This window comes from Malania oleifera, chromosome 13 (genome assembly GCF_029873635.1).
Source record: "Malania oleifera isolate guangnan ecotype guangnan chromosome 13, ASM2987363v1, whole genome shotgun sequence".
Classification (NCBI taxonomy): domain Eukaryota; kingdom Viridiplantae; phylum Streptophyta; class Magnoliopsida; order Santalales; family Ximeniaceae; genus Malania; species Malania oleifera.
Window position 1 is genome coordinate 69084460 of NC_080429.1, and position 15057 is coordinate 69099516.

A 15057-nucleotide genomic window follows, 5' to 3' on the forward strand; every position below is an offset into this window, starting at 1 on the left:
ACAGTGTATGCCCCCGGGGGAAAAATGGGGTAAAATGTTTTTGGAAAAACATTATCCTTTCCTATCATATATGCCCTATAGTTTTTACATTATTTTTTTATTTTTCTTCTTTTTCCCTTTTTTTGTGCTTTTGTTTTGTAGAGATAATAATAATAGTACTACTAAAAGTAATGATACTAATAATAATAATAATAATAATACCAATAAAATTAATAATAGTAGTAATACCAAGACTAGTAATAATAATACTAATAATAATAATAATAATAATAATTATAATAATAGTAAAAAAATAATAGAATACTAATAATAATAGTCCTTTTTTTTGTATATTTCTTCATTTTTGTATTTTTTTTTGTTGTATTTTTATCGTCGAACCCTATCTTCTGAAAGAAGAGATTTGGCCAAAAATTAAAGCTTGATTTCCCGAAAATCGAAGTACTAGACTTCATTTTTCTAAAATGACTGGAATTCGGTGAAAATGTACTGAGACTCGGTAAAGACACCAGAACTCACTAAAAACAAATCGAGACTCGATAAAAATATCAGAATTCAATGAAAACAAACTAGGACTCGGTAAAAACACCGGGACTCAGTAAAAACACTGAGACTCATTGAAAACGATACCGAGACTCGGTCGGGTTTCTCGAAAGAGTCCCCCAATTTTCGGAGCGCAAGGTCAGCTTTTATTGTGATGGGTCTTCTTGGAGAGGCCTAATTAAAATTGGAGTGTTGACAACTGCCCCTCGTTGTAGGATTTGTTGCTTCAATATAATAGTAGGAACTCTCCTATGTTATTTGTAGTAACAAGCATGTAAAGATAAAAGACATCTATTTGAATCAGGCCACACAATTGTTTAATGCCTATGGGTCAATTGGGTGTTGTTCTTGTCAATCAGGGAAGGGGAGATGACAGACGGGGTTAAATGAGGAGGTTGCATTTATTCTAGAAAAGTTAGTAGTTAGCAATTTTTTGGTTAGAAGTTAGCGGGGGTTAACGGGTAAGGGGTAGTATAGAATCACAAAGGGTTGAGGAGGATGTGCATCGGATGTGAAGATTCAAGCCGTAGAGGGTATAACGATTCAAGCCAAAACTTTCCTCAAATGGCTTGCTACGGATGCGATAATCTGAGCCAAGACAGGTTCGACGACCTGAGCCAAAAATTCCCTTGAATGACTTGCTACGGATGTGATAATCAGAGCTAAGACTTTCCTCAAATGGCTTGCTATGGATGCAATAATTCGAGCCAAGACGGGTTTGATGACCAGAGCCAAAAATTCCCTCGAATGACTTGCTATGGATGTAATAATTCAAGCCAAGGCGAGTTTGATGACCCGAGTCAAAAATTTCCTCAAATGACTTTTTTTGAGTCCCTCCGATTTGACTAAAATACAATGACCTTCCGGAGTTTTCAAAAATTTTGGAAACATTCCATGAAGTTTTAAAAATTTGAAAGACTTTCCTTGAAATTTGTCAAGTTTTAAAAATCTCCTCTTTTGTTTTATAAAAAGACAAGTTATTTTTAAGAAAGATCTGTATCTTTTTAACAAATCTCAAGAGAGGTATGTGACATTTTTTGAAATCTCATGGGAGGTATGTGACATTTTTAAAACCTTAAGGTAGGTGGCTTTTGTCTTATTATTTTTTTAATCTATTCTTACTCAATATTCAAATTTATTATATTGGTAGTTAAAATTAAATAGACAAATCAATAAAATGTAGCAAATTAAGTAGCATTTAGAAAAATTAAATTTACAAAGGTTAAGTATTATTAGTTAAAAATAGTTGTTGCCGAAAGATTGTTTTTATTATAATAGAACTCTGATTTAGATTATCAAGATGAATCGATCTTGGCCCACATAGAGGTTTTGAAGAGCTCATCCATGTCAAAATTATTGATTATAAAAAAACTAAAATTTGATTATTATTTTTTTTATAGAATTTATATATACTATCAATCTATGCCATAAAAAATGCATTTACTTGAAGATTGTTAATATCTGTGAGTATTAAATAGACCAAACAATATGAATTTTAAGTTACTTAACATTTAGAAATTCGTATTTAGAATTTTAATTAATTATATTTCTATTTAAAAAGCTTTATTAAAAATTTAGCATTTGAAAACACTGTGTTAGTTTTGTGTATGACCTCACTAGAGTCAAAAATATTAAGTTTCAAATATTACATTTTAATTACATGCATGCATTTTCGGCACACACGAATGATAGTTCTCAACCTTAATAACATCATATTAATATGTTATCACATAAAAAGATTATTGTAAGAGATTTTCGTAAGCAATGTAATAAAAATTATACCATGGGCGTAAAGAAATTCAATTAACCTTAAAAATCCAAATCACTTCTGAAAAAATGAATATCTTTTGATAATTTTTTGTGATAAATAAATAAAATCAATCTAAATAACAATATTGATGATCTATTTATTTATTTTTTTTAAATGGGATAAAATTTTTTGAAGGGACCCACCTTAACAAAGCTAGGCTTTGTGTAGTGGAGGGCAGCTAAAATGTTCCAAATAATAATTACTGATGGTAATAAATATATTAAAGAAACAATTAACGGTAGATATATAGGAAGGATTCTTAAGTAGTTAGTACTTACCAAGTAAATAATATATTTTATTATTATTTTAAATGAATCAAGACCCGTATCAAAGACCCAAATCATATTATTATTTCAAAATAATATATCATATCATTATTAATTTTATTAAATGTTTTCTGTATTAATTTTGTCCAATTAAATGTCAATGTTAGAGATTCAGATGATGGCAACGTGCTAAGCAAAGACCAGTGGGTGACGAGATGGGAGATAGATATGGAGGGAATGTTAATTAATTAATTAATACAAATTAATTAATTGAGACAGCTAATTAATTAAGGAGAGGCAAGTCTAGTACGCATGTATAAAATGGATTAATGTGAATTATAATCATAAATGTTGTCGAAATAAATTCCTCTCCCTCTCTCTCTCTCTCCATGTGTATATATATAGTTGAACCTGTCGGCTTGATCAGTATCAGCATGACAAGGAAGAAGGTGAAGTTGGCATACATCACCAACGACTCGGCCAGGAAGGCGACCTTCAAGAAGAGGAAGAAGGGGCTGATGAAGAAGGTGAGCGAGCTGAGCACCCTGTGCGGCATCGACGCCTGCGCCATCATATACAGCCCCTACGACTCCCAGCCGGAGGTCTGGCCCTCCCCCGCCGGCGCCCACCGCGTCCTCTCCAAGTTCCGCAAGATGCCGGAGATGGAGCAGAGCAAGAAGATGGTGAACCAGGAGAGCTTCCTTCGCCAGCGCATCTCCAAGGCCCGCGACCAGCTCAAGAAACAGCTCAAGGAGAACCGCGAAAAGGAAGTCGCCAACCTCATGTACCGCGCTCTCGCCGGCAAAGCCTCTCTCCACTCCCTCTCCCTTCCCGACCTCCACGACCTCGGCTGGCTCGTCGACCATTACCTGAAGGACATCCACCGCCGCATGGACTCTTTTGGTTTGGCCGGCGGTAGTGGTAGCAGCGGCTGGAGTACTGGTGGTGCTGGAGAGAGTAACCATCAGCACCACCTGCAGGCGGCTTCGGCCGTGGGGCTGGAGGTTGGGAATATGGGGGCAGAGGCGATGCAGAGTCACCGGTGGCTGATGGAGCTGCTCAACTCATCTAACGTGAACGTGGATCAGAGTATTAACAGCATAGGAGGGTTTGGAGGAGGCGGCGGCTCGGCGGCGACGGGAGGAACAGGGGAGGATATGAGTATGATGCTACCGTTGATTGGGGATGTTACCAACAACTACCACAGCAGTTTGTGGTCTACTGAATTTTTCCCTTGAAAAAAATTTTTAGTTTTATTTTTTTTTTTTTGTATTACCTATTGTGCATATCAATCTGTCCAATTGATATTTGATAATATATATAAACAAAATCATATAGTTTTCTTTTTAGTACTTAATTATTTATGAACACCTTATATATGTAATTACTGCTATTTAATTGCACAAACAATTTAAAGCATTAATTAATTTTTAAAGCAAACATCATTTTGAAAAATTGATCAATGTTCAATTATCTTATACTTACATATGATTATAAATATTTTGAATAATAATAAAGAAATAATATACATTAAAAATATTCTAACGTGTATTTTAACTTGTTTTTCAATGTGAAGGATTTGTTACCATATTGGGGACACACTATGCATGCAAGTCTCTCTTTAGATCATTTGGTTTTTTTGTTTCCATTTTTTTTCCTACTATCCCAATATACTGATAAGATTGTAGAATTCGTTTTAAGATCATCCTTTCTTTTGTTATTATTGGTCACAAGCCACAAGATTCGTATAAATATAAATACTATTAGTCTTTCTAAATAAGAAAACTCAATACAAACATTCAATTGACTTGCCATATACATACGTATATATATAAACTATTGGGATATTGAATCAATCACAGAGATACAAAAAATGAATTTAATTAACTTAAAAACTCTTAATGAGCCCATAATTAGAGTTCATTCTCTAATATTTATTTTTAATACTTTAATTTTTATATTTTGAAATATTAATTTTTTTTTTTTTGGCTGCGAGCTTTCTCTCCAGATCTCTCCCACCTCTCTCATCTCTCCAAAAACCACATCTCTCCCTCCTTCACGGCCAGCAGCCAGAGAACCCAAGAGCCCCTGCAACTCTAGCTCTCCCTCAAGCTCCACCAGATCCCGAACTCACAGCAACACCCACAGCCGAGCCACCCACCAAGCCTCGCCTGCAACTCCACAACCCGAACCACCAACCTCCCTCTCTGCTCCATACCAGCAGCCACCATCTCCAGTGCACAGCGGCCGTGACCACCCGCCAGCCTCCGAGATCTCCCATCACTCTCTCGGACTCCCAGCTCTCTCTTTCCCTCTCGCTACCAGAACCACCACTCACCTCCCTGATCCGAAACCCAGCTGCAACTTCAGCAACCCGAGCCAATCTCAGCCTCACTCACAACACCCACTTCTCTCCAGCTCCCCGCAGACACCATCCACTCTCCTCAACACCCAACACCATCTACTCTCCCTCATCTCCTTCTCTCCATCACCTCCACAGCCAGCCGATCATCGAACCATCACCACCTACCCGAAACACCAAAACCGCAGCAACTCCCCACCACCACAGTCATACTCCCCATTTACCTCACTGCCTCACTCACGGCCACTAACCAACCACACCATCAGCTCTCCCTCAGATCCCTCATCTCCCACCCGGCCTCCTTCTTGAGATCTCTCACCCACACCAGCTCCAACACTAGCAGACCACACCTGGCCACGACACCACCTGCTCCTTCCAGATTGTTTTGCATTGATGCCACCTATACATTAAGAACGAAATATACATATATTTTTTTGGATAAAAGATACTAATCTTCCCTCCGATTTAACTAAAAGACAATGACTTTCCCTGAGTTTTCAAAAATTTTAGAAACATTGACTGAAGTTTTAAAAATCTCAAAGACTTTCCTTAAAATTTGTCAAGCTTTAAAAATCTCCTCTTTTATTTTATAAAAAGAGACAAGTTATTTTTAAGAAATATCTATGTTATTTCTTATGTTTTTTTAACAAATCTCAAGAGAGGTATGTGGCATTTTTAAAACCTTAAGGGAAGTCTCCATCTTTTAACCAAACCTCAAGGGAGGTGTCTTTTGTCTTATTATTTTTTTAAGCCATTCTTACTCAATATTCAAATTTATAATATCGATAGTTAAAATTAAATAGACAAATTAATTAAATGTAGCAAATTAAGTAGCATTTAGAAAAATTAAATTTACAAAGGTTAAGTATTATTAGTTAAAAATACTTGTTGCAGAAAGATTGTTTTTATTATAATAGAACTTGGATTTAGATTGTCGAGATGAATTGATCACGGCCTCCTCTCCTCTAATTTGGTGCCACATTGAGGTTTTGAAGAGCTCATCCATGTCAAAATTATTGATTATAAAAAAACTAAAATTTGATTATTATTTTTTTTTTTTTTTTTTATAAAATTTATATATACTATCAATCTATGCCATAAAAAATACATTTACTTGAAGATTGTTAATATCTGTGAGTATTAAATAAACCAAGCATTATGAATTTTAAGTTACTTAATATTTAGAAATTTGTATTTAGAATTTTAATTAATTATATTTCTATTTAAAAAGCTTTATTAAAAATTTAGTATTTGAAAACACTGTGTTAGTTTTGTGTATTTTCTTACTAGTGTTAAAAATATTAAGTTTCAAATATATTATTTTAAGTTGTTTGATATTTCTTCTGGTAAAAATTACATTTTCATACTCCTTTAATGTTGTATGAAATTTTTTCGAGATATAAAAAATTTAGAAATGCTTGAACAGACTCAAAATGGAAAATACCCTTATTTTGTCTTATTGATATCATCATACCATATAATCATAAATAATCAAAAATTAATTTTTAGAAAGATATGAATACTCTTAAAAGCGCGATAAGCATTTAATTTAGGCGTTTTCTTGACCAACACATTTTCTAACTATAGAAAACGCTCATTAAGAAATTCAATAATTTAAATCTATTGATAATACCTAAGTTTTATTGTAATTAAAATATTCATCTAAAAAAAGAAAGAAAATGCCCATTAAAATTCTCATGCCTATAGCTGGCCATTGAATTAATGTGCCCCCAAGCGTGTTATAAGTTCAGGGGAAGGTCTCGTACGACCATAGACGTGGCACACGAGGCCTCACGTATTTAAGCTGAAAATTATTTCTCTCCCCACATTTTGCCACTTCTCTCATCCCCTCGCAATCTCAGTATCAACATGACAAGGAAGAAGGTAAGGTTGGCATACATCACCAACGACTCGGCCAGGAAGGCGACCTTCAAGAAGAGGAAGAAGGGGCTGATGAAGAAGGTGAGCGAGCTGAGCACCCTGTGCGGCATCGACGCCTGCGCCATCGTCTACAGCCCCTACGACTCCCAACCGGAGGTCTGGCCCTCCCCCACCGGCGCCCACCTCGTCCTCTCCAAGTTCCGCAAGATGCCGGAGATGGAGCAGAGCAAGAAGATGGTGAACCAGGAGAGCTTCCTTCGCCAGCGCATCTCCAAGGCCCGCGACCAGCTCAAGAAACAGCTCAAGGAGAACCGCGAAAAGGAAGTCGCCAACCTCATGTACCGCGCTCTCGCCGGCAAACCCTCTCACCACGCCCTCTCCCTTCCCGACCTCCACGACCTCGGCTGGCTCGTCGACCATTACCTCAACGACATCCGCCGCCGCATGGACTCTTTTGGTTTGGCCGGCGGTAGTGGTAGCAGCGGCGGGAGTACTGGTGGTGCTGGAGAGAGTAACCATCAGCAGTACCACCTGCAGGCGGCTTCGGCCGTGGGGCTGGAGGTTGGGAATATGGGGGCGGAGGCGATGCAGAGTCACCGGTGGCTGATGGAGCTGCTCAACTCGTCAAGCGTGAACGTGGATCAGAGTATTAACAATCTAGGAGGATTTGGAGGAGGCGGCGGCCCGGCGGCGACGGGAGGAGCAGGGGAGGATATGAATACGATGCTGCCATTGATTGGGGATGCTACCAACAACTACCACAGCAGTTTGTGGTCGAGTGCTTTTTTCCCGTGAAAAAAATTTCATATCATGCATTTTTAGTTTTTTTTTTTTTTTTCTCTTTGTATTACGTATAATGTGAAGAGTATGATCTGAACCACCAAGTTGATATTTTATTTTTTGTTGTTTATTTGAAAATATTTTAGTAAATATTGAGTTATAATTAAAATTTTTGTAATAATTCATATTGTGATAATAATGTAATTCTAGAGATAAAAAATTACACAAAAATATAATAAATAAATTGTATTCATACACGTACGTATTGTGCATATCAATCTATCCAATTGATTTTAGTATTTAATTATTTATATGTGTGTATACAAAACTTATAAAAAAAATATAAACACCTTATATATATGTAATTACTGCTATTTAATTGCACAAAAAATTTAAAGCATTTATTAATTTTCAAAGCAATCATTTTGAAAAATTGATCAATGCTCAATTATCTTATACTTACATATGCTCATAAATAATTTTGAATAATAATAAAGATAAAATATTTCTTAATTTTTTTCTTTATCGACCTTTAATTTATTCTTTTATATATATATATATATATATATATATATATTGTATGTGCATTTGAGTAAAAATGTCCCATCCTTCAAGTAATAAATTATAAGACACAAAACAATCCTAACTAGTTAAAATTGGTATTACCGTCAAAAAATGCAAAAAGAAAAACTAAAAACAAAAATCAAAAGCTAGAATAAATTAAAAATATTTGGTTAGTATTTATAAAATTAAAAACTTAGTTTAAAAGACTAATTTTAATCTTCAAATAAAATAATATTATAAAAATATGATTAAAAATAATAAAATTACAAAATAATATACATTAAAAATCTTCTAACGTGTATTTTAACTTGTTTTTCAATGTGAAGGATTTGTTACCATATTGGGGGCACATTCTAGCCTTCCACTATGCATGCAAGTCCCTCTTTAAATCATTTGGTTTTATTGTTTTATTGGCTGTTGTAAACAGTAAATTGGACATTAAACTGAGGGAAAGACCAAATGTCAAGTATAGGTGGCTCTATCTTTAATACATTCCATTAATTGCATTATATGTAATCCATTAATAGAACTCCCAAAGGAAATTTCAAACAATCCAAAATGGGCTGGCCATTAAATCCTTAATTCTTTTAGTTCATTGGTGTTAATCCGTCAATAGAACCGCCAAAGGAAATTTTGTACAATCCAAAATGGGTTAACCATTAAATCCTTAATCCTTTTAGTTCATTGGTGTTAAATCAAATATATCTAAAAATTCTATCTGGCTAATTAATGATCTGATCGTATGCCATTGAATTAATTCGCAATACTTTTGCCCACCTGATCTGTATTCATTATGATAGATTATACCTATTTGATTTAACTAATCAACATTACTTTACCTAAAGCTAATGAATTAATTACAACACACTGTACATTTTTACTTTAATTTATTCGTAAGTAAAAGCTTTAATCTCGGTCAATAATGCAATTGATTATGATCCCTTAATTGCATGAAATACTTAATTTTTCAGCGTAAACTTTCATCATAAAATGTTTTTGTTATTTATAAATTTCAAATAAATTACTTCACACTATGTGTTTTAAATGTATTTAACAAATCTTCGTTGTACTTTTCTTGATTGAGAGAGAATTTTCTTTTGACGGCTTAGGTTTACCAAATTTTTAGAAGCATCCAGACCATATTGCTTTGTCCCTTAATCCATTCAGAACTCTTAAGATGAGTACCTCATATCATGCATATTTTTTTTCTTGGTTTTTCTAATTATGTATCATTGCTTATGATATGAAGAGTCATGTTCCCTTTTATTTTTTTTATAGTTTAGTATATAAATAATAGTTTACCTATTCTCACTGAGGGTTGGTCCAAGTGGACATGCTACTAGATTTCCTAGTAATAAGAGGTTTTGGTTTTAATTTCGCATGAAGGCACTGCCTTCATTTATCAGAGTTATTAGGTCAATCACATTTAGAAAATGATCAAATCAAACTACCATATTAATAATTTTTTTTCTTCTTTTTTTTAATATTTTAATAGATTTTAAGCTTTTATTAAAATTTTAGTAGATCATATTTCATCCATAGGGTACCTAGAGAAGTTCTATGGTGGGTTTAAAAAAGAAAAAAAGAAAAGAAAAAAGGTGTACGTTGTAGGTAACTGAACATGAATGGATCGACTTGCAAAAATATATATATATATATATGATTATTCATTTTCTTTTAATTACAGTGGTGAGAGCAATTAAAAGAGCAGTAAGTGAATTTCCAATAACAATGAGCTTATATATATATATATGATTATTCATTTTCTTTTAATTACTGTGGTGAGAGCAATTAAAAGAGCAGTAAGTGAATTTCCAATAACAATGAGCTTATATATATATATATATATATATATATATATGATTATTCATTTTCTTTTAATTACTGTGGTGAGGGCAATTAAAAGAGCAGTAAGTGAATTTCCAAAACAATGAGCTTACACTGGCTGTCAGCACTAAGCTATGATGGTTTTGGCTAATTATGAAAAAATTACTCGGAAATTTCAAGACGAGAGCTCATGGTACATGTTCCATCTAACATGCTATAGTTTTAGCTATCGAATATAGATCTGAAAGTTATTTAAAATTAAAACCGGACCACTAGCAGCAAGGCATAATAGACACAAAAAGTGAATTCCAGAGAGAGGTACATCAAGCATGAGAGAGAGAGAGAGAGAGAGAGAGAGAGATCGTGTCACTGTGCTGTGGGCTCTCCCAGTTTTGGAGATTGTTTAATTAAATTTCAATCTGTCCAATTGATATTTGATAATATATATATATATATATATATATATATATATATATATATGTAATTACTGCTATTTCATTGCACAAAAAATTTAAAGCATTTATTAATTTTTAAAGCAAACATCCATCATTTTGAAAAATTGATCAATGCTCAATTATCTTGTTCTTACATATGCTTATAAATATTTTGAATAATAATAAAGATAAAATATTTTTTTTTTATTGACCTTTAATTTATTCTTTTATATATATATATTTTGTACGTGCATTTGAGTAAAAATGTCCCATCCTTCAAGTAATAAATTATGAGATCTAAAACAATCCTAACTAGTTAAAATTGGTATTACTATCAAAATATGCACAGGAAAAATTAAAAACAAAAATTCAAAGCTAGAAGAAATTTAAAATGTTTGGTTAATATTTATAAAATTAAAAAACTTAATTTAAAAGACTAATTTTAATATTTAAATAAAATAATATTATAAAAAAATAATATACATTAAAAATACTATAATGAAAATAAAACTAGAAGAAATTAAAAATCAGAATAGGTGAATTTTCACGCATAGGTGGATTTATAGATTTTTCCTTTTTTATAGATTTTTCTTAAGAAAATGTTTTCGAGATGCACATGTATACATACATAATCACAATAACAGATCTTAAACCCCCATGGTGTGGTTCAGGTGGTAGTGCGGACTGCGGGAGTGCCTCTCACGAGATCAGGTGTTCAAACCCTCCCGGGTTCATTTCCACCCCTGGACTCCTGAATTTACTCTCCCTTTGGAGTTGTGGGGTCAACTTCAAGGGACACAAGATTAGTCACGTGAACTGTAAAACGGACACGTGGATATCCAGTGCGTAATCTAAAAAAAAAAAAATAACAGATCTTAATACAGTATTAGTTAAATAATTTTTGGAAAAAATTATTGTGTCTACTTGATAATTGACATGAAATAAAGAGGCTCACAAATGGGGTATAATTGAATTGAATGCCTCAAATAATGTGACACCCCCTTTAATTGATTTCATCATAAATATTGTATTTATAATATATATATATACATATATATATATATATATATATATATATATAAACTATTGGAGTGCACTGCATTTTCTCCCTAATTGTGAGCTTATTTTTTTAATTTTGGATATTTATGGCTATTGCAAGTATATACTATTGGGATGCACTGCACTTTGGTGTGCTTATTTTGGTATATAAAATAAGAATTCTATATTCCCAATGCTCAATTACTGCTATTTAATTGCACAAAAAATTTAAAGCATTTATTAATTTTTAAAGCAAACATCATTTTTAAAATTTGATCAATGCTCAATTATCTATGTGTCTTGTACCTGCATTTGCTTATAAATATCTTGAATAATAATGGATTCCATTCACTGCATTACATGCACTCCCTAAAGTGCAAGTATAATATTTTATGTACTTGTTGTGCGTTTATCAACTAATTAATTATGAGAGATTATTTGTATCTAATTTAATTAATCAACATTACTTTGCCTCCTACATCAATTAGCTAATCAACAGTGGTTTGTGGTCTAGTGGTTTGTGAGTTGGAGTGACTTATCATAAGCAAAAGACCTTCCTCTCATTCTTCAACTTAAAGCAAAACTCTTTGTGTTGAAGTCTCTTAGAACGAGCGACCCATCCACCATTGATGCCAAAAACTTCAACACTTTTAGTGATAATATTCATTTTCTTACTTTTCAATTCCTCAAACATAGAAGTGCTTGTGAGCATGAGCTTTGAATTTATTAGAATTATATATAGAGTTAGATTTGACTTTATTATTATTATTTGTTAAAAAATTTTCCATAATTGCTGCATACCATACTTGGATATGCAAATACTATATTCCATATTTTATTATTATTATTATTATTATTATTATTATTATTATCCAATTTTTCATAATGCTATGCAAATATTTCTATTTTAAGAAGAAGCTTTTATGTACATAAACGGTCTCAAATTTAAAAAGATATTCACATAAATATGCTTACTAAGATTAACTCGTTCTTATAAATGCACATAAACTAAAGAAAATTTTTTCGATATTAAAAAAACATACTTTCTAAGTTAGTACCTACCACAAAAGTATGAATCAAAAATTTCCTTCTATCCTATATTTTGGGGTTTGGAATTAATATTCAATGTTCCTAAAATTTCATTGCAAACGACAAATTACAAGTTAAAATATTCAATGTTCCTAATAATTTCATGCATAGCCTAATAATTTAATTATATCCATAAAAAGCAAAAGGTACATGTGCTCTATGCTCATTTTCCTCATTATTATTATTATTATTATTGTTATTATTATTATTATTATTATTGATTCTAAAAATTTCATATTTATGTCACAAATATTATGTGTTATCTTATATTGTCCCGCAGATCCCTTAAGATCAAGCTGGCCATTGAATTAATGAACCCCCAAGCGTGTTAACATGCATGCACATTTCCTTATATACCCATTTATTTTTTAAAACAAAAAAACAAAAAAATATATAAATAAAATAAGTAGGCAAATATGCTAACAAATAGAACAGCCATGCATAGAAAGAAAATACTTTTTCTCGTTTTGAAATTTTCTTGTTTTGATAATAATAATAATATTGCTGCTGTTGTTGTAAATAGGAAATTGGACATTAAACTAAGGGAAAGGCCAAATGTCAAGTAAAGGTGGCTCTATCTTTATTCCATTCCATTAATTGCATTATATGCAATCCGTTAATAGAACCTCCAAAGAAAATTTCGTACAATCCAAAATGGGCTGGCCATTAAATCCTCAATTCTTTTAGTTCATTGGTGTTAAATCAAATATACCTAAAAATTCAATTTGGTTAATTAATGATCTGATCGTATCCTATTGAATTAATCAGCAATGCTTTTCCCCACCTGATCTATATTCATTATGATAGATTATACCTACTTGATTTAATTAATCAATATTGTTTTGCCTAAAGCTAATGAATTAATTACAATATACCGTACATTTTTATTTTAATTTATTCATAAGTAACAGGTTTAATTTCGGTCAATAATGCAATTGATTATGATCCCTTAATTGCATGAAATAGTTTATTCTTCATCGTAAACTTTCATCATAAAATGTTTTTGTTATTTATAAATTTCAAATAAATCACTTCACACTATGCATTTCAAATTTCTTTAGCAAATCTTCATTATACTTTTCTTGATTGAGAGAGAATTTTATAGAGAGAAGCTTTAGAATCTAACGGCTTTATGATAAGCATAAATAAGATGGAATAAGTCACATTTCAAATTTTTCTTAATGCTATGCAAATATTTCTATTTTAAGAAGAAGCTTTAATGTACATAAACGGTCTCAAATTTAAAAAGATATTCACATAAATATGCTTACTAAGATTAATTCGTTCTTGTAAATGTACATAAACTGAAGAAAATTTTTTCGATATTAAAAAAACACACTTTCTAAGTGAGTCGGAGTGAGTTGCCATAAGCAAAGACCTTCCTCTTATTCTTCAACTTGAAGCAAAACTCTTTGTGGTTGAAATCTCCTAGAACGAGCGACTCATCCACCATTGATGCCAAAAACTTCCACACTATAGTGATAATATTCATTTTCTTACTTTTTGATTCCTCAAATAAAGAAGTGTTTGTGAGCATGAGCTTTGAATTTCTTAGAATTATATATAGAGTTAGATTTGAAAGTCATAATTATTATTATTATTATTATTATTACATACTATACTTGGATATGCAAATATTATTTTCCATATTTTATTATTATTATTATTATTATCCAATTTTTCTTAATGCTATGCAAATATTTCTATTTTAAGAAGAAACTTTAATGTACATAAACGGTCTCAAATTTAAAAAGATATTCACATAAATATGCTTACTAAGATTAACTCGTTCTTGTAAATGTACATAAATAAAAGATTATTTTTTCGATATTTAAAAAACACACTTTCGAAGCAAGCACCCTACCACAAAAGTGTGAATCAAGATTTTCCTTCAATCCTATATTTTGGGATTTGGAATTAATTTTGGATATTTATTTTCCTATTTTTCTTCATGTTATGCAAATATTTCTATTTTAAGAAGAAGCTTTAATGCCCATAAATGTTCTCAAATTCTAAAAAATATTCACACAAATATACTTACTAGGATATTAATTGGTTCTTGTAAATGTACGTAAACTAAAGAAGATTTTTCTGATACTAAACAAACACACGAATCACATATTAAACCTTGTCGTGTTCAAAAATATTCCTTCTATCTTATATTTTGAAGCTTGAAATTAATTCAAGGTTTTTAATTTAAGTTTATGTAAATTTAGACAAAATTTAATATAAAATAATACTGAATTTTGTCTAAATTTACACAAATCAAAATTCAAAATCAAAAATCTTTACTCCCAAACACATTTTATTGTCAAATAAATCGAACGATAATTTGAAAATAATTGTTTCAAAACTAATTACCTTTAGTGCACTTGCAATAGGATAAAATTACATATCAAATTCTTAGATAATATTTATTTCGTTCCCACACTATTTTATTATGTGAACTTGCAAATAAGATTTTGT

At 31.8% G+C, this 15057-nt stretch overlaps 2 protein-coding genes across 2 annotated transcripts; both read left to right on the forward strand.

Annotated features, from left to right (window-relative positions):
* The first annotated feature begins 3050 nt into the window (after positions 1-3050).
* LOC131145885 (agamous-like MADS-box protein AGL80) lies at positions 3051-3854 on the forward strand. The gene has a single exon (XM_058095064.1). The coding sequence runs from the start codon at positions 3051-3053 to the stop codon at positions 3852-3854; it is 804 nt and encodes a 267-aa protein (XP_057951047.1).
* A 2993-nt stretch (positions 3855-6847) lies between these two features.
* LOC131146486 (agamous-like MADS-box protein AGL80) lies at positions 6848-7654 on the forward strand. Its single transcript, XM_058096120.1, has 2 exons — positions 6848-7505; positions 7563-7654. Exons 1-2 carry the CDS (start codon positions 6848-6850, stop codon positions 7652-7654), a joined length of 750 nt encoding a protein of 249 aa, XP_057952103.1.
* The last annotated feature ends 7403 nt before the right edge of the window (positions 7655-15057 follow it).